At 46.0% G+C, this 24,540-nt stretch overlaps 1 protein-coding gene across 1 annotated transcript in view; it reads right to left on the bottom strand.

Moving 5' to 3' along the window:
* The window catches only part of LOC308251741 (uncharacterized protein), a gene marked incomplete at both ends in the record, with an annotated part of 33,153 nt that extends 16,524 nt beyond the window's left edge, over nt 1-16,629 (bottom strand). Inside the window, 3 exons of the mRNA XM_080675453.1 lie at nt 994-1,066; nt 1,471-1,597; nt 16,504-16,629. Coding sequence (XP_080531579.1) covers nt 994-1,066; nt 1,471-1,597; nt 16,504-16,629 — 326 coding nt within the window. The remainder of the gene's footprint in view (nt 1-993; nt 1,067-1,470; nt 1,598-16,503) is intronic.
* Nucleotides 16,630-24,540: the final 7,911 nt, after the last annotated feature.

Raw genomic sequence — 24,540 nt, 5'->3', positions numbered from 1 at the left:
AAATAACGTATGAAGAGTTGCCTACACAACCTGGATTTAAGTTGTATTATTTCAGGAATTTCCTTCTTTTCATTATTATATGGAATCTGGCTTAAGTTTTCTCTGCAGTGACTACCATCCTTCCTTGTATGGAGTTTCTCTACCATATGACTGCTGTAAAAATCAGAAGCATATTATTAATACTCTGTGAAAGATTTAATATTTATTAATAGCATGACAATGACATTTTTACCATTTTCAAAGCAAGGGTGGTGTTTCTGAAATTTCCCTTTTTTGAAAGTGGATATCTTAAAAGTGTTAATATAGGCTGAAGAAAAGTTACTATGAAACACTTACCTTCACTAATGGTACTTCTGTATATTATTTCCAAGTGTAATTATTTTTTATACACTAAACATCTAGGTCATATTTCAGAAAAAAACATTTTGATGAGATTATTCTAAAAATCAATACATTTAAAACTCAGCTGATAGAATTGTATTATCTGTTTTGAATATTCTTTTGTAAACCTGGCCCATAAGACTTAGTGGTTCAGGATGGACCCAGGCACCATGGGCTTACCGGTTCAATTCCCTGAAAGGGAACAAGGCCAGACTGCAGACTTATTAAACCCAGTACAGGGCATGCAGGAGGCAGTCTATTGATATTTTATCTCTCATTCTCAAAACCACATACTAAAATCAATAAATACATATTTTTGCACCACCAGCGAGGCTCAGTGGTTGAGCACTGACCTCTGAACTAGGTGGTCATAGTTCAATTTCTGGTCAGGGCACATTCCCAGGTTTTGGATATGATTCCGAATGTGGGGCATGCAGGAGGCAGCCATCAATAATTCTCTCTCATCATTAATCTTTCTTTCTCCTCCCTCTTCCTACCTCCCTGAAATAAATTTTTAAAATATTAAATATATAAATAAATAAAATATATAAAAACCTATTTTAATAAAACAGAAAGATGCTCTTAATGCTTTGTCATGTCAATGCGACTCACCTAAGATTCCTCCCATAGTTTTCATACTGATCTTCACTGTCATGGTCGTCACATCGTTCTTCTAAAATACATGCTAGAAAAAGCATTATAAACTGTTAAAGAATATAAAAAATAGTTAGATTTTAAGTACACAGTAAGTTGTGATCATTCCTGGTTTAATTACCAATGTACTCCCTTTCCATATTTCAGTTTTTGAAACAGTATTAATGAGCAAGCAACACTAGTTTTCTAATTACCTAAGTAAGTAACAAGTTGTTGCAGGCCAGAGTTGCTCTGGTTGACCATCAACCTATGAACCAGGAGGTCACAGGTCAATTTCCAATAGGATCAGTTTGCAGGCTAGCACCCCAGTATGAGGGGCGCAGGAGGTACCCAATCAGTAATTCTCTCTCACTATTGATTTTTCTCTCATTCTCTCCCTCTCCTTCCTCTCTAAAATCAATAAAAATATATTTTAAAAAAATTTGTGATACATACCTACTGATGCCAGGTTCCAGAAGGTTTCCAGCATCACATCTGTGTAGAGTTTCTTCTGGGTTGGATCCAGGAAAGACCACTCCTCCATGGTGAACTCCACATTAATATCCTCAAAGGCCATAGAATCCTAAAACATCCCACATATACATATAGGGGAATGGGTGAGACAGACAACACTGGGGACCTATACATAATTTATAGGAAGTTCACATAGAACACGTGGTCCCCAACATTCAGTCTATGACTTGCTTGTAAGACTATTATTAATTTGCCACATTCACATCCTTAAGAACACATGGAATATATAGATATGATTTTACTATGATCACTTCAAGTCTTCATTGATCTCTAAGGTCAGGGTGAAGAACACCTTAAACAACTTCTATACTAATACATTAAAATACTTCTATTTTAAGCCCATCAATTCCTTGTGAGAAAACTCATCTCCATTATAACCACCATTTGATGCAGCCGTCCATGAAACATACTGTCATGTCTGTATAAAGTTTTAGTGACTGTGAATACAATAAAGGCCTGGTAGCTTTCTCTTCTATTCTCATCACCAAACAGGAGAGGCCAGGCGGTATGTGAAAATTCAAGTTAGAACAAAATGTACTTGGCCATATTGTCCTGAAGTACTCCAGATTATTAGAAGTAGTCAGATGCATCTGAATGAATGGAAATATTCTTGTGGAGGAGTATGATCATTTGTTTTTATATTATTTGTCAGTAACTCAGTTTGACCTTCTTTTGCCTCTCTCATTTCATGGAAATAAGACATTAAAGTCAGAGCTCAGGCATGAGCAAGACAGGGCAACTTAGCCCTCTACAAAAGTTCTCCACTAATGAGACTGAGGGTTACTTCATACTGCTTTTTAAGACACATAAACATGTATATTGAAATCATAAGATCACACTCAAAAGAAGTCTTCCTGGCAGAATTGTGACACTATAATCAGGGTCTGGACCTTATGGAACAATTTAAGACTTGGCATGTACAAGGGCTTTTATTGAGATCTGCAGTATTTTCATGTTGAAATTAGTTTCACCTGAAACCAATACAAAATGAAATTAAAGGTGAAGTGTAATTGGAATGTAAACTACACATGGAGGTATATATGGTGTTTATGGGGAGGAAAAATTAATATAATTAAAATGTTCCTAGTACCCAAAACAATCTATAGCTTCAATGCAATTCGTATCAAGATACCCATGATCAATCTCACATAACTAGAAATATTCAAAAATTTTACATAGACCACAAAGCACCCTGAATAGCAACAGCAATCTTGAGAAAGAAGAACAAATGTGGATGAATCACACTACCTAATATCCAACTGTACTCAAAGGCCATAGTAATCAAAACAGCATGGTCCTGGCCTAAAAACAGCATATAAATCAGTGGAACGAACGGAACAGAGAGCCTAGATATAAACCCATGCCTTTATGGTCACGGAATATTTGACAAAGGAGGCAAGAACACACAATAAAGTAAAGGTAGTATCCTGTATAATAAAAGGCTAATATGGAAAATGTCCCCAAGAGTTTGACCGGAAAAAGAAGGTAGGAATTTAAAGGGAAATCATTCCCAGGGAAAACAAGTGCCTTTGTCATCTTTAATTATGTGGGCTCTTGATCGAGCTGCACTATGCCCACTTCATATTGAGGATCAAAAGCCTACAGAACACCAGGAGGATTTATCACCATTCCCTCCTCCTGCAGTAGAGCCTGTAAAGCCGGTAATACCGAAGGCCCCCGATCCTTTGCCTCCAGTGTGGGAAGGCTCATCAACTAAATCCTCAGTTATGGAATCATGTGTCAGGCAAGCTCTGTTAGAAGGAGAGCTTTTGGCTTGCCCATTTATGCAAGATGCAAGGTAACTGGATACATGAACAACGCTCTTTTAATACCTTTAAAGAAATAAGGGAAAGTATGAGAGAAAATGGGGCTAACAGTCCATTTACAAAAGGACTCCTTCATGCCTTGTCTGAAAATTACCATAAGATGCCGTGGGATGGGCAGATTTTGGCCAAAAGAACTCTGGACTACAGTCAATATTTAATTTTGAGAGCAGAATATGATGGAGATCTGTGAAGAACAGGCTGTTTGTGGTCTTTACTGGCGACCCCAATTGGGAGCCCTCTGGGCTGCATTCTGGCTGTAAGTCCCGGGCACTGTAACACATCGGAAAGGTCCATGAAAAGGACTCTGATTCATTAAGTCTTGTCTGTGTGTTATGGGCGCCTGTAAATATTGTCCATAGAGTGTCTCTATTGATTGTTGTTTTTTGTCTTTGTTGTTTGGTTTAATTTGTTTAAGGATGGGGCATATTGCTAGAGGCCCCACCTACCTGTGGTACGCTGAACACGTGGCAGGGATTGCAGGAACTTCCCAGCAGTTGCCAAGAATTCTTATCTTGGGGACCCTTCCTGCTCTCCCTCACAAGTCATCAGCCATTATCCAGTGACAGTCATCATCTAGTGAAAGTTCTTGTCTGTCTGTAATGTAACTTGGTTACTGATGTTCTTTGCTTTCTTATCTTTGGGGACTTTACTTTGCTGTTTCATGAACACAGGGAATCCTCTCTCTCTGCTGTTTGGGCTTTGTACCACTCATAACTCATTTGCTGTGATGGGTCAGTGTGAGATAAGATTCTAAGGCTAATGTCCCAGTCCACTCTTTTATGAGTACCCATTTATTTACTGTAGGATTTTTTCTGTTTTTAACATCTCTTCTTTTTTTGTTTTTTAATACCTTTTTATTTATTTCAGAGAGGAAAAACGAGGAAGAGAGAGATAGAAGCATCAATGACAAGAGGGAACCATTCATTGGCTGCCTCTTGCACATTAGACCAAGCCCACAACCCAGGCATGTGCCCTTGACCACAATCGACCTGGGACTCTTCGGTTCACAGGCTGACGCTGTATCCACTGAGCCAAACTGGCCAGGACAATATCTCTTCTTATAGGTAAGATTTTGTGTTGTTAGAGTACTCAAAAAGAAAAAATATGGGAAATAATTATTTAAACCCCTCAAGTCTTTCTCCTAGGAGGATTAGACCTGTAGAAGTGCCTTCCGGAAGGTTGCAGAAATAGCAGTAAGGGGCCACTCCCATTTTTGCAAAAACAAAAACAAACAAACAAACATTATAGCCACTAAAAGCCAGTGAGTTACCCCTATTACAAAATTTGCCAAGAAAATGCCTTGGGTAATAATAATTGGCTTTAAAATCTCAAAAGTAGTTAAGGCAAAATAAATATAACTAAAATGAAGGGTATATGATAAAGCTTTATCAGGGGTAATTATATATGCCTAAATAGTTTTCCAACATCTTTGGTAACTTAACACTTTGGAGTTTGCTGGATTAAATAGTAAAAATTATTAAATATCTAGGTATTTTGTAATAATAGGATACTGAAATATAATCTGAATTTGCCTCATATGGAGAATCTACAGGCTGGATTTAAATCTGTTAATGAATAAGTCTTGTATTTTATTTGAAGCAGCTATTAAAATGTGAATGTGTTGCTCATCTGAGGAATGTTAATTATATACTACCTAAATATTAAGATATTTAAGGGTTAAGAATTTTACCTAATTGGAAAGAAAGTATGGCTTTGGTGTAACGGAAGGCATGAAGCATGGAGATGCATTTTGAAGGAAAAAGAAAGTGGAATGTAAAGCTGATTGTTTTGAGTTATAAGGTGTCTGAAGAAAGATTTGTGAAAGTGGTAGAAAGTTTGTGGAAGTTGTGGGATTTTGTGATGAGAAATGTTGAAAAGAAATTGTACAAATGACACAGGCCAGTAAGCCAGGACCAGGGGAATAGGGAAACTGAGATGGTAAAACAGCAATTTGGAGCCATCTAGTAAATCCCATCTTCCCTAAACCAAGGACACTTAAGAGAAAATTATTTCCATTTTACCTCCCTAACCAGAGGGTATCCAGCCGTGGGCAAACTACGGCCCACGGGCCGGATCCGGCTGTTCTATCCGGTTCTCTTGCTCTCCCCTCCACTCCTTTACTTTGAATTTATATTAGTTCACACAAACACTCCATCCATGCTTTTGTTCCGGCCCTCCAGTCCAGTTTAAGAACCAATTGTGGCCCTCGAGTCAAAAAGTTTGCCCACCCCTGGAACCAGAAGGTAAATACCTTATATCAATGTACTCAGGGAGATGTAGAAATCCAATTAGTGTCATTTGCTGACCACACCCAAGGACAAATGAAGTTAGAGAATAAACCTTATTTTGGATAGTCCTTTTCTAGTCTGGTAAAAGGGAAAAGCTCTTTCCTGTTTTTCTACTCAGGAAGCCAAAGTTCTATAAATTATTAAAATGCATGAATTCAATAAGACCTGTTCCAATTGTAGCTATATTAACCAAGAAAAATTGATAATGGGCCTGCTTATAGCAGCCTTGGCTTCACGGCCTTTTGCAGACCTTTGTCCAACCAGCATTCTACAGGAATCCCTTACAATCCACAAGATTAGGCCACCATTGAATGTGCCCATGGTAGGCTGAAGGGTATTCATTCTTGTAAAAAAAAGGTGGGAAAATATGGAACTGAATAACCCCATCTCAGCAACCACAAGTCTTGTGGCGAGATGTAGACACTAATAACTAGATGGGACCCAATGAATTATTAACAAGGAAGAGAGGATATGCATGTATTTTTAGCCCCACAGGGCCACTGTGGATTCCAGCTCACCAGATTAAACCCTGCCATGGCATGGCACAAGACCTATCCTCTTCCAGAAATGAGGAGTTTTGGCCTGGGGACTCTGCAGCCCCGAACAATATGCCTTCCCCAGACCCAGATGGCTGCCAGAATAATCTGGGGAATGATGATAAGGGTAATGGCATAGGCTGAGCAATTATTGCAGCGTACTCACACACTACACATTCCAGATACCTAACCATTCCTTTTTGTTTTTCTCATAGCCTATAAAATTGGAACTGGAACAGTAAATGCAATTCACAGACTCTGATATTCCAAAGCAGAAAGTTCATTGCCTCCCTCTGTCTTCTACCAGTACATTCAGGAAAACAAAAAAGGGGAAGATGTTGGGGAGCACCCAAGACTTGGTTGGAAAGTTTGTAAAGAGAACATTCTGAAAAAAGGGAAGTGTGCAGAAGGATGCCTGCCTTGTTTATTGAAATTCTGACCTAGGGGTGTGCCGAAAGCAGTGCCGCTAATTATTCCTTGACCTTTCCAAACAATTCTGTGCATATGCAGACACCAGGTGTTTACTGGAATCCTTATACTTAATCTTTGGGTGTCCTTGGTTAAAGGATATTACAAACACAAGTTTCCTCCCAAAATTACTTACCTTACTTATCATATCTGAAAGATAAACTTTATCTTAAACTGCTGTTACAATAAAAGCCTAACGAGGCAGACAATCCAGGCTGCCTGGGTTCCTTTAGCCAGGCAGTACCTTAGGCCTCCCTTTCACAGCAAACTTTGTGTCAGAGCAATCCATTCATCCGTAGTTCAGGGTCTGCAGGTTAGCCCGGCAATGACCCAGCCATTTAACTTCTGAAAATATATCCCCCAAAAATTCAAAACACTAAAGCAAAAGAAAACATGCACCCCTGCGTTCATGTAGCATTATTTACAATAGGCCAGATTTGAAGGACGCACAAGTGTCCATCAGTAGGTGAGTGGATAAAAAGCCTTGGTCCAACTCAATTAAACTCAGCCGTAAAAATGAAGGAAATCCTACCCTCCATGACAGCATGAATGGACCTGGAGAGCATTATGGTAAGTGAAGAAAATCAGTAAGAGAAACACAAATATCACATTTCATTCATACTTGGAATGTAAAGAAGAGAAACTAACAAAGTCTACAGAGACTCAATGATACAGAGAACAGACTGACAGCTGTTGGGGCGGAGGGTTGCAATACAAACAAACTCTTAGACTCAGACAACTGCATGGGGTACCAGAGGGAAAAGTGAGTGTCAGGAGGTAGAAGAGGGGAAAGGGAAGGATTAAATGGTGATGTATGGAGACTTTAGACCACACAATAACATATACACACTAGAGGCCCAGTGCACAAAATTTGTGCACAGGGGTGTGTGTCCCTCAGCCCAGCCTGCACCCTCTCCAATCTGGGACCCCTCAAGGGATGTCCGACTGCCCATTTAGGCCCGATCCTATCTGGGGCAGTCGGACATCCCTCTCACAATCCAGGACCGTTGGCTCCCAACTGCTTGCCTGCTTGCCTGCCTGCCTTCCTGATTGCCCCTAAGCACTTCTGCCTGCCAGCCTGATCACCCCCTAACCACTCCCCTGACAGCCTGATTGATGCCTAACTGCTCCCCTGCCAGCCTGTTTGGCTCTAACTGCCCTCCCCTGCAGGCCTGGTCACCCCTAACTGCCCTCCCCTGCAGGCCTGGTCCCCCCAACTGCCCTCCCCTGCAGGCCTGGGTCCACCCCAACTGTCCTTCCCTGCAGGCCCAGTCGCACCGAACTTCCCTCCTCTGCAGGCCTGGCACCCCTAACTGCCCTCCCCTGCAGGCTTGATCGCTCCCAACTGCCCTCCCTTGCAGGCCTGGTCCCTCCCAACTGCCCTGCTGGCCATCTTGTTGGAGCCATCTTGTGTCCACATGGGGGCAGCCATCTTGTGTGTTGGAATGATGGTCAATTTGCATATTACTCTTTTATTAGGTAGGATAGAGGCCTGGTGCACGGGTGGGGGCCAGCTGGTTTGCCCTGAAGTGTGTCCCGGATCAGGGTGGGGGTTCCCTTGGGGTGTGGGGCAGCCTGGGTGAGGGGCCTGTGGTGGTTTGCAGGCCAGCCATGCCCCCCGGTGACCCAAGCGGAGGCCCTAGTATTTGGGGTTTATTTATCTTCTATAATTGAAACTTTGTAGCCTGGAGCGGAGCCAAGCCTCCTGCTCACTCTGTGGCTGCAGCAATTTTTGTTGGGATTTATTTATCTTCTATAATTGAAACTTTGTAGCGGAGGCCAAGGCAGACCAGGGCTGCAGGAACTTGGCTTTCTCCATTGCCGGGGGAAACTCAAGCCTCCTGCTCTCTCCAGCTCTGTGGCTGCTGCCATTTTTGTTGGGATTTATTTATCGTCTATAATTGAAACTTTGTAGCCTTCAGTGTAGTCCTGGGCTGGCCAGGGCAGCAGGGAAGCTTGGCTTACTCCATCACCGGGGGCAAGTCAAGCCTCCTGCTCTCTCCAGCTCTGTGGCTGCTGCCATTTTTCTTGGGATTTATTTATCTTCTATAATTGAAACTTTGTAGCTTTGAGTGTAGGCCTGGGCCAGCAAGGGCGGCAGGGAAGCTTGGCTTCCTCCATTGCCGGGGAAACCCAAGCCTCCTGATTGCTGCAGCTCCATGGCCGCAGTCATCTTGGTTGGTTTAATTTGCATACTCGCTCCTGATTGGCTGGTGGGTGTAGCGGAGGTATGGTCAATTTGCATATTACTCTTTTATTAAATAGGATGATGTATTATAAAATTGTACACTTGAATCTTATATAAGTTTCCTTGCCAATGTTATCCTAATAGGTTAAAATATTTTTTCAATTTGAAGACGTAAAACGTACAGAAGTGATTTTCTCCAAAAACTTGATGCTACTCTAGGGGCTCTTCTCCCAACCGGTCTCATTTCTGAGCTCTCATGTGAGTTCCAGCAGCAGGACAGTCTATCCCAGGCATAGGACCTGCCCACAGCTTAATTCCCCTAAATGCTGCTCCCAGAAACACATCATACCCACTGATGTCTATGTGTAGGGAACAGAGAAAGGTTCCCACTCACCACTTGTGATGCCAGAAAAAACAATGATCTATTCAGTAGAGCAATGACAAAATAGGAAAATCTCTCGTCTTAGGTGCAGGGAGAGTAAGGAGTAAGACAAGCTCCCGGTTGAATGCTAATTATTTTTACTAGAAGTGGCCCAGTGCACAAAATTCGTGTACGGGGGTGGGAGGTGTCCCTCGGCCCAGCCTGCACCCTCTCCAATCTGGGACCCCACGGGGGATGTCTGATTGCTAGTTTAGGCCCAATCCCTCTCACAATCGGCACTGCTGGCTCCTAACTGCTCGCCTGCCTACCTGTTTGATTTTCCCTAACCACTTCTGCCTGCCAGCCTGATTGCCCCCTAACTACTCCCCTGCCCACCTGATTGATGCCTAACGCCTCCCCTGCCAGCCTTATTGCCCCCAACTGCCCTCCCCTGCTGGCCTGATCACCCCCAAGGCTTTTATTAGTATAGATATGACCCTTCACAGAAAATTCCCCTAACCCTGTTTTACAATAAGGGCTTGACAATTGAATCATTGAGGCCAGATACCAAGATTTCCTTTCTTTGAATATTGGGGGAAATAAGTTGCCCTGAACTCATTCATCAAATGAGATAATGACTTAGAAAAGTATAAAAGCATCATATAAAGACAACTGTCTTTTTCATGTATTGAAAAGACAATAAAGTGGTAAAATGAAAAACACTATTTGTATTCTCTCCCTTCCTTTACAGCCTTTATTTAAACTGTGAAATTTATAAAAATTTCACTCGTATTTTCATTTCTTTACATTCAATATTATTTTGTATTAGTTTCAGGTTTTATATTAGTTACAGAATAGTGGTAGACAATCATATACTTTACAAAGTGTTCCCTGATATTTCCAGTACTGACCTGGCATCATACCGTCATTACAACACTATTGACTATATTCCCTATTTAAGTGACAATAGGTTTACAAGTTCCTTCTAATCTTTCTTTCGTGTTGCTTGCCCTTCCTTTTCGTTCTCATTTCTTCCCTCATTTTCTTTATATAGTATCTCAATTGGCCCTCAAAGGTCAGCGAAGGCACTGGGACACGCTTAATCCATTTTACAGACCAGGAAACTGAGGCCAATTCCAGTTGGCTGCTGAACTTGACTCAGCGTGCAGGGAGCCCTCACAGCCGTGCTCTCTGCCCTTCCTAAGGGGCAGCCAAGGCGCAAACAGAGCAAACCTCCCCATCAGGCTTCCGAGCCTCATTCTCAAGCACCTCTTCATCGCAGATGCCTCCCATTCTTTCCTCTCTCCCGCCCCCCAACCCCCATTCTTTACTGCCCTCCCTTCTCCAGAGCAGGTGGTAGGCTCCACACTCATGGCACAGGCATGTGCTGCCATGGGGCAGGGCGGGCACGGGCGTGCTTTTGAGCCAAGGTGGGAGCAGGAGTTGCTGGCTGTTAAGTGCGCAGGCCACTGGGGCGAGGCCCAGTTAGTGCCAGGAGCTTCTCCGAACCGCAGCAGTTGGGTACCAAGCAGTATGGTGCCCCTCCACGGAGGTGGCGCCGCCCCAACCTGCACCCAGGTGTCCTTCCACCTTGTTCCCCACAAGGACGACCCGCGTCTTGGGACCACTGTAGAACCTTGCTCTCCGCAGGCAAGGCCCCCTGCCCCGGCCTGAGCCCCTTCCGGTACACCCCGCCCCAGCGCCACTCTGCGCCCCTTGGGCCGCCCACCTCCAGGCTAGCCGATTCGCCAAAGCCAAAGTGCTTGCCCAGGAGCCACACCTCAGGCAGCCCCTCAGCCGGGCCTCTTGCAGCTACTAGGTCTCCACCCTCACCCGAATCACCTTTCTTCCACATTCACCCTTCACCCATCCCTCTCTCTTGCAGTGCTTGCGCTCCAGGCCTGAAAGAAAAGGACCAAGGCAAAGAAGGACAAAGCTCAAAGTAAGTGAGTCTTGAACCCCCACATCCCATTCTCTGGATTTCCTCCCGCACCTCCTCTCGGTTTCACATCTTAAAAGGGCACTGGGTTCGGCCACCTTGCAGGCCAGCCACATGGCCTCTGGGTGTCCTGGTAGAGAGTCTCCGCAAAGCTGTGGATCTGTGTCCAGAGCCCAGTCGTGACGTTACGGCGTCCTGGCTAATTAGCATATTCCACTATTGTATAGCTAGATCGAGCAGGGCTGGGAACCTATTTTCTGCCAAGGGCCATCTAGATAGTTATAACATCATTCATGGGCATACAATATCATCAACTTAAAAATTAGCCTGCTATATTTGGTCACACATTTATTTAAGTGGCAGAGCCAGAGCAAATGATTCCAGAATCACTTTAAAGTGAGCCCAATACCATACTCTGCCTGCCATCTGCCTAGAAATGCATGAAACTGCCCACTCTGGTACATAGAAATGAGGCGCAACAGGCTCAGCAATGCCACATGGGGCAGCACAGCTCCCAGCACCATCTGCCCAACACCCAGCAGCCACAGGTGAGCAAGTCTGAGAAACAGAAGACAGACCCTCACAACTGGTATGTTGGGATGTGCTGTTCCTGGCAGCAAGTTCAAGTGTTATGGTCACCTGCAGAGGTGTGGATGAAGTGATGCTGGTGTGTCACACCCCTCACACCCACACCAAGAGAGCAGGAAAAGCCTTAGGACTCACATAGAGGTCTCAAAGGAGGGCTGGGCTGGCCTCTCAAGCAGCTGAGACCTGGCTTCAGAGCCAGAAATGGAGCCTGGTGTGGTCATGTGGGGCTTCGAAGATGGGTCCTGGGCAAGAGTTCTGCACAGTCAGGGATTCTGTGGTTTGAATCACCTGCCTGCTGTACAGGAGACACCACCCAGGCTTTCTTATCAGGTTGTTCAAGTGGGAGGCAAAAGGGACAAGAGTGGACTGAGGCTCAAGCTGTCAGCAGGCAACCATCAAAAAATGCAGTTTGCCCGAACTGCATTGCTCAGTGTTTGAGCGTCCACCTATGAACCAGGAGTGCTGGAGACCAATCATTCTACCACTAATAGATGTGGACAGGAAACTGGGAAGGCTGGTCAACAACCTTAATTGTTTTGATCACTCATTGTTTAGTTGAGATATTGGTAGTTGAAGCAGCCTCCACCTGTTACTCTTATGTAAATTCTTGCTGATTGGCTATTATTGGAATTTCCTGCCTACAGGAAATGAGTGTATCCCAAACCTTAATAAAAGGGATGGCAAGGCAAAAGCAAAGGGTAGTCCTCCCACTAGAGGTGGGCTCCCGCCTGGCCCCCCAATATTTCCAAATTAACTCTTTTCTAGTCTCTCTCTTCATTTGTGTGCGGCCTTCTCCAGAAACCGGACCCCGAGTGGGCCCTGAACCACGAGGGACGTGAAAGGGGTTCCCACATCTGGCGCCTTCAACGCGGGACTTCTGGAGGAAAAGGTATTTTTCGCCTAAGAGCGAAGGAAGGAAAAAAATTACACCGAGAAAAGGTATGGAAATTCACCAGAAAAAGGTGAGGGAAATTCACCGGAAAAAGGTGAGGAAAATTCACCGCACGCAAAGCCCACGGACTAGCTGCAGAGTCGAGATCTGTAAGTAGGGTGGGAACGTCTTTTTCAGCCAGGCTAATGGGGAAGAATTAGATTATAAAATAATGTGGCTTCTTGTTCAAATTAAAATCTTAATTGGTATTTGGAATTTAAAATCTGTAATAAGAAATGAAACTCCACTGCTAAAACCGCCTCTGGTTTGGAGAAATTCAAAGGTGGCAGGAGAGGGCAGGGCTATCCGCTCTCCCGCAATGAGATTACTTAAGGTTTCTTTTAAAAATTATAAAAGAACTCGCAGGGAAATGCAAATCTTGGCCAAATTGGGCGCTAGTTATTACTTTGGAAAGCGAAAAAGAAAGAAAAAATTTAAGATCTGTCTATCTTTTAGGCATGAAAAGAAATTTGGCCAGATCTGTTGCTGAAACTTCCCCCGAAGTAAGCAGGATGTGGGGGAAGGGAGACACGTGGAGATCCAATATGGAAGCCCACTCTCCCAGTATGCTAATTTAAAGTTTCCTTTCCCGCCATGAAAAAGTCTTAAAAATTTAGAAATGTGTCTGGAATTTCTGTGCTCGTGGGGAGAGAACCTAGCTATAAGACAGAATGCGCGCATGGTCCGATTTCGGACATTTAGATTGTCTTCAGCTGGAATCTCTCTGCAAAAGCTATAGAAAATGAGAAACCCAGAACTGGTTCTTTTTCCTAAGAAAAATGGCGAAAAGGTCTTCTCGAAAGAAATTCAAGCTAATTCCAGCAACAGTAGTTTTTAAAATGCTAATGAACCTTGTTAAAAATTAACTTTTAAGGCCTTCAAGAAAATAAGTAAATTTGTCTCTGTTATAGAATTTATCCAAAGTAAATGCTTTAATTATAATTGACTCTAGAATCTCAAAGAAATTGTTGAAATATAGATAAATAATGTATTAATTATAAAGATCCAAGTAGCCCAGGTAACTGGCTACGCCCTTTGTTAATGGAGGAAGGGGTGGACGCCCTTCCCCCAGCAGACAGGTAATCTAGTTTCCTGCCAGGAACCATCTTTGAAAAATGTGGTAATTTACATTCAAATAAACCAAACCGGGTTTTACAGAGCTACTGGCAAATAAAAAGTAAAGTTTAACTTTGCCTCATAAAAAACCTAGAGGACAGAATTGAATCTATTAATTGATTATGTCTTGTATTTTTCTTAAAAATGTAAAGTGTTATTAATCTAGGAAATACTAAATATATTTGACTTGCCAGCTTTAAAAGTTCAAAGTGCAAATTAAATTGGGAGAAATTATATAGTTGTGGTAATTAAGTGTCTAAAGTATAAGAACTTATTTTTGAGAAAATAAAATGTTGTGTTTTCTCTAATAATTAGGAATTCAAAATAAGTTGCTTATTATTGGTCTAATTAAAAAAGAGGATTAATTCAAATTTTTCTATGCAAAAACTAGTTTAAAATCTAATTGATATCTTAAGATAATTATAAAAAGTATTGTAATCTTTAAATCATGGATATATATATATATATTTGATCATTTTTTCCATGTTAAAATTTCAAGGCTTTAACAGAGATGATTCTTGGAAAGCTCCAAGGGCCCAGAGTAATACAAGAAATTTATTCTCTCTTCTTAAAGGAAATATTTTAGATTTAACCGATTGATACTTGGAATCACATGGAAAGCTTTATCAAATAAAAATTAATAACTATATTTTACTTTTAGATGTTATAAAGGTTTTGGCCTTTAAAGTAGGGGACTATCACTACTTGCTCCTGGGAGAGGTGCAAAAAATGTAACTAGACCTGGTCTATACAAAAAGAAATTGCCAGCCAGTTTGAAATTGAATTGCCATGGCCTAGAGCAAAGAATATCCTTACATGATATTATTCTACAATGTCATTATAATTTTTGATATTTTACAACAGCATATTGAACAATTATCCAAACAAACTTAAAAATCAAAATTTTTTTATGTTTGGCAGCAATTTAAAAGGACATGAAAGGATTTAATCCCTTCCACTGTGTGGAAAGCCTCGCTGGGAAGGCACTTGAGCATCCTATATTGGCCTTTCTTGCCTTATTTGCTAAGAGGGACCCTCTCCTCACAATCCAATTGCCCATAGCTGTTGCTTGAGTTTTCTGTTTATGCTGAGGTTGAAGCCTCGTGGTGGCTGGTACCATGGATCTGTCTCAGGCCCAATGGCGTGAGCTGGGCCCTCCCTGGAGAAGAAACCTGGGTTTCCCAAGATCTGTGATCAGTGCTGGGGCCCCACCGGTGGCCTAGGTGGGATCCTGAGGCAGGCGCTGGGCGTGGAGGCCACGGGGGCATAGGCTACCAAGGAGACAGAACTGAACCTCACATCACCCTGCTTGGCCCCGGAGGATGGCTGGTTAGCCAGAGACGGGTAAGATTCCTCAAGGAAGGAACAACCTAAGACAGGCACAGTCGCAGGGGGGCCATCAGGAGAGAACTTGGGGATCAACAGAGGTGGGGCACAGACCCTCACCTCCCCCCCCAGCCTTGCAGGGGCGTGAATCCTCGCCCCTTCTGAGGGACATCTCCTGCCCCCATGGCTGCTTCGCGCTTCCCACGCCCAGCTCAGATCGGGACCCAGGTAACAGAGCCCAGCTCAGATTGAGATCCAGCTACATACTAGAGACTTGGCCCAGCTCATATTGAGACCCAAGCAACAGAGAAGTGGCTAATGGTGATGTAAGACCCCCGGAGGGAGACCCTTACTCTATCCCACGGATCGACGGCAACCCCAATCATCCGCAGGAGGCGTCACTTGATGCAAACAGCAAGAGGCTTTATTCCAGCGCGCTGGGGCTCAACTCGTAACTCACACGGGAGCAGAGGAGTCGAACCCCGAGCAGAAAGTCTTACAAGTATATATAGGCAAAAACCATACATCGGGGGTTACACATGTGAAGGGGAAGAGAGGACAAAGCCGCCAGGAAATTCCAACAGGGCTCGTTAATAACATGTTTAATGACAGGGCCTAAGTTTTCAGTCAACAGTCCCATCCGGTAATCTCATGTCCTGCTTTTCTTATCTGTCAGAGCACTATTTGCTCTGTCTGCTCTTAGCTCGGGGCTGTTTCCTGTGACAGGTTTCAGGGTCTTGTTCCCATCACTGGCGGAGGGGGAAGACCTTGGAGAGTTAAGATAAAACGGACAGCTGTAAAAAAAAAAACTTTACTCTTTCAGTTAGGGTTTGCTTTTTTTCCTGAAGCTCCATTTTCTATTGTTGCTTTTTAATCTCTGGAGTTAAGAAGTTCAGGATTTGCCCAGATAAGATAAAGTAAACAAAATTCTTTACCTTTCATTCCCCCATTTGCTTTTTGGTAAGTTCTAATCATGGAACTTCTGTCTTTACATACTCTTCCCCGAGGCTGTCTCCCTGATGGAGGGACTGGTAGTGCTGCCTGAGCATTAGTACCTGTACAGCACTTATTCTCTCCCTGATGAAGGTGACTAGGCGATTTAAGATGCAGGGTCCAAAAGTGAGAATTAAAAGTAGTATAATAAGGGGACCCATCAGGGAGGATATGAGGGTGGTGAACCAAGGGGACCGGCTGTACCAACTCTCAAACCACCCTTGATGTGCTTCCCGATCTCGTTGTCTTGTTTCTAGTCTTTCTCTAAGTTTGGACATAGAATCTTTTATTACACCAGAGTGATCTATGTAAAAACAACATTCTTCTTTTAGTGCAGCACATAATCCACCATCCTTGAGGAATAGGAGATCTAAGCCTCGCCTATTCTGTAGTACCACCTCGGATAAAGAGTTCAGCGACTCTTCCAATTTTGTGATTGATTGCTCTACTGCTCTTAGATCTTCATTTACAGCTGCCCGTAACCCCTCGATATACTGAGGAGTCTGAACGAGCGTGGCCATCCCTGTTCCTACTCTGGCCGCTACCCCCAGACCTAGCAGGACAGCTAAAGTGAGCGAGACCGGTTCCCTCTTCTGTCTACGGGGTCGTAGGTCGAACTCAGCCTCGAAAGAGCCTGCTTCATGGTAGATAACTCTGGGCACCAGCTGTACGAGGACACAGTAGTCTTTGGCGGTGTTGAACACCGATGAGGAAACACATGGGGTCAGCCCTGTACTGCAGGCCCACCATCCGCCTACAGGGGGGACCAGATAGTAGTTGGTAGTTGTTTGGGGGCTTCCTATGGTCCGATTACACAGATGCTTACGGTTTGTAGGAACTGTACCTAAGCAAGTGCCATGCCCAGAGACTTCTGTAAGGGTAAGTTTACTGTTCGACCCCCAGCTACAGGAGTCATGGGAGGTGGTATTGTTAAAGGTCCCTGAGAAAGCAATCCCCTCGTAATAGGGAGGGCTTGACACTAGACATAACCAGCAAGACTCAGTCAGGTTAGGGTTGGAAGCATTGAGAACGCTGAAAGCTCCCTGTATCAGATTAAGGAGTCTCTGCGCTGTGCTCGTTATCTCGGGTGTATTTGCTAGGCCGGGGACCGAGGCAGCAGGAGGCCCCGGTGGGCGGCGGCTGCAGCCCGCAGTCCGGGGACTGGGGAGGCCAGTAACTGGGTTGAGCCGAGCTGTATTATCGGGCCTATTTGTTGTGACTCGGGGAACGGGCGGTCTGATATGGGCGGTTGGTGACCGTCGTTCAGATAGTACTAGGTTAGGCCCTACCTGGACGGCGGTCGGGGTTTCAACCTTAAGCTTGATAGAGAAGGTAAATCCATTGTCATAACCTGACATATAGAAACGTACTCCCCAAGTTCTCCCTCTAATCCATTCCTGCGATTTCCTTCCTTTCTCCGTGAAGGAGATGTTTAGAGGATTGCACCACCCTTGATTGTTACAGTTGGTGGCCGTAAGATTTTTCTGTACCTTTATCAGATCCGACGAGGAGGTGGGATGCCAATAAGTATTTCCAGTAGTTTCACAGCCCCATTCTGCACAATAATAATGGTCTATTTCTCCACACCTCCTTGCCTCGTTCCTTGACCTCCCATCCCGGGGGCAGACATAGAAAGGAGTCTGGCTTAAAGTGTCACGGGAGCGTGGGTAGCTACAGCCTGGGTCATACCCCTCGACAAGGCGGTATTCTGCTCCCCCAAAAGGCCTGTCTGAGGGTACCCAAGGGTTGCGGGCCTCCTCGGAGGTCACGGTGGGGATATCCCAATTGTCTAATCCAGCTACTAAGGCGCAAATGTCTGGGGTTAAGGACGGCCACCAGGCCCAAAGGGGGTTCTCCTTGGTGGTGCTCCATATTACATCTCCAGTCTGGGAGAGGACCTGCCATGTTAGTCGTTGGGGGGCATGAGGGTTAGGACTACTTATCGGCGGGAGGTGCGCCAACAGGAGCAGGAACACGGTGAATGCGGAGCTTGAGGGGGTTATCCATTTTCTCCACTTTCCACGCTGGGTCTGGTGGTGGTGCGGGCTTGACATGTGAAGCGTGGATCCAGGCGGCGATGCCATCGACCTTCACTGCAGTCGGTGTTGTGAGCAGCACTATGTATGGTCCTTTCCACCTCGGTTCCAAGTTGGCCGCACGGTGGCGCCGAATGTACACCGAGTCTCCGACCTGGAACTGATGAGGTACTTGCAGGTCTCCAGGCTTGTATGCCTCAGCCAACCGGTTCCACACTTCCCTTTGCACAAGTCTCAAGGGCTTTTAATCTGGTGTACAGAGATTGAGAGGAGTAAGATTCTGGGGAAGGGAGGTGCTGGATGGTAATGAGTGGGGGGTGAGTCCCATAAAGAATTTCAAAAGGAGTTAGCTTGAGGGAGCCAGGGGTATTGCGTACCCGAAACAAAGCAAAGGGAAGGAGGACTGTCCAGTCTGTTATGCCAGTCTCTAAGGATAATTTAGTCATGACCGCTTTTAAAGTTCTATTCATTCTTTCTACCTGTCCTGAGCTTTGGGGCCTATAAGCACAATGTAATTTCCAATCAAGCCCCAGGATTTTGGCCAGTCCCTGACTTACCTGGGCAACAAACGCAGGGCCGTTGTCTGACCCGATTACCTTGGGCACCCCGAATCTCGGGAAGATGTCTTCTAGTATTTTCTTGGCCACCACCTGAGCAGTCTCCCTCTTGGTAGGGAAGGCTTCAAACCATCCTGAAAATGTATCTATGAATACCAATAAGTATCTGTATCCATACCTGGCTGGCTTTACCTCAGTGAAGTCTACCTCCCAGTAACTCCCAGGGTGGTCTCCTCGGAGCCGCTTGCCCTGAGATAGCTTGCTGGGCTGGGCGTTCACCATCTGGCAAGGCTTGCATTCTTTTACAGTTGTATCTGCGAGCTCCCCTAGTTTCATGATATAATACGGTGAAGACTGGACTATAGTTTTTAAATGTTTTGGGCCCAGATGAGTTAGCTTATGAAGGTGTCTAAGAAAAATGATAGCCTGCTTTACAGGGAGGATTCTTTTTCCTTCTGTAGTTTCCCGGATCCCCTCTGGAGTCTCCAGGCGAAATCCTAATCTGTCCATTCTCTCAAGGTCTGATTCTGAATATTCAAAGTTCCTGATAGAGGGATATACCGCATCCTCAGGGTGAGACCCCGGTTTTTCCCCAGACAAAGATAGGATGTTGAGTCCCTGAGCCGCCCGCTTGGCTTCTCTGTCAGCCCTTTGGTTCCCTCCGGCAACCCTGGACCCTCTTTTCTGATGTCCAGGACAGTGAATAATGGCCACTTTTTTAGGAAGGTGAACGGCCTCTAACAGGCTTAGAATTTCTTCTTTATTTTTGATTTCCTTCCCTGCCGACGTTAGTAGCCCCCGCCTCCGGTAGATGGCCCCGTGGACATGGGCAGTAGCAAAGGCATACCTGCTATCAGTGTAGATGTTAATCTTCTTCCCTTCTGCCAATCGCAGAGCCTGAGTCAGAGCTAGTAACTCGGCCTTCTGAGCCGACGTCCCTTCGGGTAGGCTGCTTGCCCAGATAATTTGCTCATCATCCACTACCGCCGCCCCGGCCACCCTTTTACCTTCTATTATGTAGCTGCTTCCATCAGTGAACCAGGTCAGCTGAGCGTCTGGCAAGGGCTTGTCTCGGAGGTCCCTTCGGGTCCCCGTTTCTTCTGCCAGTATCTCTTGACAGGTATGCAGCACACTCTCCTGGGTGGACATGTCAGGTAGTAGAGTAGCTGGGTTGAGGATGGCAGGCGGCCCGAACTGGATCCTGTCTTCATTCAGTAGGAGACTCTGGTAGTGTGTCATGCGGGCGTTGGACAGCCACCGATCAGGGGGCTGTCTGATGATGCTCTCCAAGGAGTGGGGGGCAATGACCGTTAGCTTCTGTCCCATAGTTAATTTGTCAGCATCTTTCACTAATACTGCCACTGCCGCCACGGACCTCAGACAGGCAGGCCAACCACTAGCAACGGGATCTAGCTTCTTGGAGAGGTAGGCTACCGGCCTCTTCCATGGCCCTAGAGGCTGGGTCAGCACCCCTTGGGCTACTCCCCTTCTCTCGTCCACAAATAAGACGAAGGGCTTTGCTACGTCCAGCAATGCCAGGGCTGGGGCTGACAGTAATGCCTTCTTGATGTCATCAAAGGCTTGCTGTTGGCTGTCACCCCACTCAAACGGGGCACCCTCTCTAGTCAGAGGATAGAGGGGAGCTGCCAGGGTAGCGAACCCGGGGATCCACAAGCGGCAAAACCCCGCAGTCCCTAAAAATTCTCGCACCTGGCGGGGTGAGCGAGGAACAGGTATCTGAGTCACAGTTTGTTTTCTGGCCTCCGTTAGCCATCTCTGCCCCCCTTTGAGGGCGTACCCCAGGTACGATACCTCCTTTTGGCAGATCTGGGCCTTCTTGGCGGAGGCCCGATATCCTAAGTGGGCGAGTTCTTCTAGCAGTAGTCCCGTGCCTCGTTGGCACTCTTCCTCTGTGGCCCCGGCCAGTAGTAAGTCATCTACATACTGCAGAAGTGTTACCTGGGGATGGCTGGCACGGAAGTGGGCTAAATCTTGGTGAAGAGCTTCATCGAAGAGGGTCGGAGAATTCTTGAACCCCTGGGGTAACCGGGTCCAAGTCAGTTGTCCTGTAGTCCCAGAGTCAGGGTCCCTCCACTCGAATGCAAAGATGTTCTGGTTGGAAGTGTGTAGTCGTAGGCAGAAGAAAGCATCCTTTAAATCCAAGACAGTATACCAAATATGATCCAGGGGGAGAGAGCTCAACAAGCTGTAAGGGTTAGGTACAGTGGGGTGGATGTCCTGTACCCGCTTGTTCACTTCCCTTAAGTCCTGTACTGGGCGATAGTCTCCTGTGCCAGGCTTCTTAACAGGTAACAGAGGAGTGTTCCATGGCGACTGACACTTCACTAGGATGCCCTGCTGAAGGAGGCGCTGGATGTGGGGCCTAATTCCTTCCCGGGCCTCCTTAGTCATGGGGTATTGGCGTACAGCCACAGGAGTTGAAGTGGCCTTCAGCTCTATGACTACGGGCGGCCATTCTGCAGCTAGTCCTGTTCCAGCTGTCTCGGCCCACGCTCCCGGATACCTGTTCAACCAGTCATCTATGTGACTTTTCTCTGCTCCCTGTTCCTCAAAAAGTCTGTGTTCATCATCTAGGCGTATGGTCAGGGTGGTAGTCATTCTCTTGCTTTGGGTCACCTCCGGGCCATCAGGGGTGAAGGTAATCTGGGCTCCCATTTTGGTTAGGAGATCTCTCCCAAGTAGGGGTGCAGGGCACTCGGGGATGACTAGAAACGAGTGGGTTACCCGTCCCGTTCCTAAGTCTACCGTTCTTCGGGTAGTCCATGAGTACTGCTGGTGCCCTGTGGCTCCTATGACCCATGATTTCTTGTGGGAGACGGGTCCAGACGGTTCGAGTAGGACCGAGTGTTGAGCCCCAGTGTCTACTAGGAACTCAACTGGCTTCCCCTCCACCTTTAGAGGGGTTCCGAGCCCCGTCACCGCTAGTCTTCTTCTTCCTCCAGAGCTAACACTTTCTTGGAGGACCCGTTCTTCTTCTTCTTAGGGCACTCTCTAGCCCAGTGACCTTTTTCTTTGCAGTAGGCACACTGGTCTTTGTCTAATGGGGTGCGGTTGCCCAGGTTACCTGACTTTTTAGCCCTGCCCTGGGTTTGTTCCTGGCCTCTCTCACCTACCACTGCGGCCAAAATTCGTGTCAGGTTCTTCTCCTGCCTGCGATCCCTTTTGCTTTCTCTTTCCTCTCTTTCCTTTTCTTTTCTTTGTTCTTTTTCCTCCTCAGTTTCCCTCTTATGATATACTTTCTCTGCCTCCTTAACTAAATCCTGCAGGGTATAGTCTTGTAACCCTTCTATTCTCTGCAACTTTCTTTTAATATCTATTGCTGACTGCCCTATGAAAGCCATGGCCACGGAAGCCCTTTGCCCCTCAGAGGTAGGGTCAAACGGGGTATAGCGCCTGAAAGCTTCCATTAAGCGTTCAAGAAATACTGACGGGGGTTCCATGGCCCCCTGGATAACCTCTCTTACCTTAGCCAAATTAGTGGGGCGTCTCGCTGCCCCACGGAGGCCGGCCACTAGAGTCTGGCGATAGACTGTCAGTCGCTCCCTACCTTCTGCCGTGTTGAAATCCCAGTCAGGTCTGGAGAGGGGGAAGGCAATCTCGATGATGTTGGGGAGCTGGGTGGGTCATCCATCTGCTCCTGGTACATTCTTCCTTGCCTCCAATAAAATCCTCTCCCTCTCCTCAGTAGTGAAAAGGGTCTGTAGTAATCAATCATCCCAGGTGGGCTGATGAGAGAACATCAAAGACTCCACCAGCCCGGTTAAGCGCTGGGGGTCCTCTGAAAAGGGAGGATGATTAGTCTTCCAATTATACAGATCTGCGGAGGAAAAAGGCCAGTACTGGAGGGGCTGAAGAGGAGCCGGTCCACCAACCGTCGCCGCCGGCGGGGGCCCGTAAGCCCTCAGGGGGAGGGCGACGGTGGTGTTGGGAGTCATTCCGCGGCGGCTCCTGGTGCCCTGCGCAGGCCCCGGCAGAGACTCATTAGGGGGAGCAGAGGGGGCAGCTGCAGGAGCCGGCGGTGCTTCTGGCTCTTCCCAACCCCCTACGGGAACCGGGGCAGGAGGATACGGGGGAGGTGAGTCAAGGAGAAGGAGGTCAGACTGGATTTCTGGATAAATCTTCTTGGGGGGGTCCGAGTGACTGAATTTCTCCCCAGAACTGGGAGATTGGACGGCTAGAACTTGAGTGGCCGGCCGGGGCTTGGGTTTTACAACCCAAGGTCGAACCCAGGGGGGTGGATTTTGCACCAGGTCCTGCCAGACCACGATGTAGGGCTGCTGATCCGGATGGGCTCCAGGTTCTTTCTGAAAAACAATCTCCTTAACAGCAAAAATAACAGATAGGTCAAAGGTTCCTTCTGTTGGCCATCCTATATTAAAAGCAGGCCATTCTGAGGAGCAGAAGGTCCGCCATGGACCTTTCTTGATCTCAAGTGATAGGTCGCGACCTCTTCCCTTAACTTCAGTCCAGTGGTCTAAGGTCAGACTAAGAGGGGTTGTCACAGTCTGTCCCATCGTCAGTTCGTACGTCATCAGAAACACAAATAACAAAAATATTACAGACACAAGGACCCACTTACTCCACCCTGTCCGCCACAAACACACAACAGAATCAGATGGGCGCAATTTTGACAATCTCTGATCCAACAGTAGAACCCGATCAGTGCCCTTACAGTAGGAGACTACCAGGCGTCCCTGGCTCTCCTCCACCCTTGGGGCGTCCCCCAGGGCTGCAACCTGTGGCCCTCCAGGCACGTCTACCAACCACTGTTCGGCCACTCACGAGTCGCCGAATGGCTGCAAAACCGAAAGCGCACACACAGGACCAGACTCACTAGCAAAACACAAGACAAAGACAGACAACCTTGGGGTATCCCTTCTTACCTCCAAGGTCGACTCCGCGGATGAGGGGGGGTCTTCAGATCCCGGACGAGCCCCCCAAAATGTAAGACCCCCAGAGGGAGACCCTTACTCTATCCCACGGATCGACGGCAACCCCAATCATCCGCAGGAGGCGTCACTTGATGCAAACAGCAAGAGGCTTTATTCCAGCGCGCTGGGGCTCAACTCGTAACTCACACGGGAGCAGAGGAGTCGAACCCCGAGCAAAAAGTCTTACAAGTATATATAGGCAAAAACCATACATCGGGGGTTACACATGTGAGGGGGAAGAGAGGACAAAGCCGCCAGGAAATTCCAACAGGGCTCGTTAATAACATGTTTAATGACAGGGCCTAAGTTTTCAGTCAACAGTCCCATCTGGTAATCTCATGTCCTGCTTTTCTTATCTGTCAGAGCACTATTTGCTCTGTCTGCTCTTAGCTCGGGGCTGTTTCCTGGGACAGGTTTAAGGGTCTTGTTCCCATCACTGGAGGAGGGGGAAGACCTTGGAGAGTTAAGATAAAACGGACAGCTGTAAAAAAAAAACTTTACTCTTTCAGTTAGGGTTTGCTTTTTTTCCTGAAGCTCCATTTTCTATTGTTGCTTTTTAATCTCTGGAGTTAAGAAGTTCAGGATTTGCCCAGATAAGATAAAGTAAACAAAATTCTTTACCTTTCAGTGACTGCCCTATATCTAAATCTAACCTAAATCTAGGAGTGCTCAGGGCCTTCTCAAGAATGCAAATAATCCTTTCCACTAATATTTACAGGGTAAACTAAGATGGTTAGAGTATTAAATTTGACAGTAAAATAGAAGCCAAGTTTTCAGATTAATTTAAATTGGCTAATTGAAATAAGTGAATATTCAAGAAAATTTAATTGTACTGGACAAAAAGCTGTTCCTAAACTATTAACTAAAATTTCTATTGGTAGTTCATC

This window comes from Plecotus auritus (assembly GCF_963455305.1).
Source record: "Plecotus auritus genome assembly, chromosome: 6".
Classification (NCBI taxonomy): Eukaryota; Metazoa; Chordata; class Mammalia; order Chiroptera; family Vespertilionidae; genus Plecotus; species Plecotus auritus.
The sequence above is the reverse complement of the archived record's forward strand: the minus strand, read 5'-3'. Positions and strand labels throughout refer to the sequence as shown.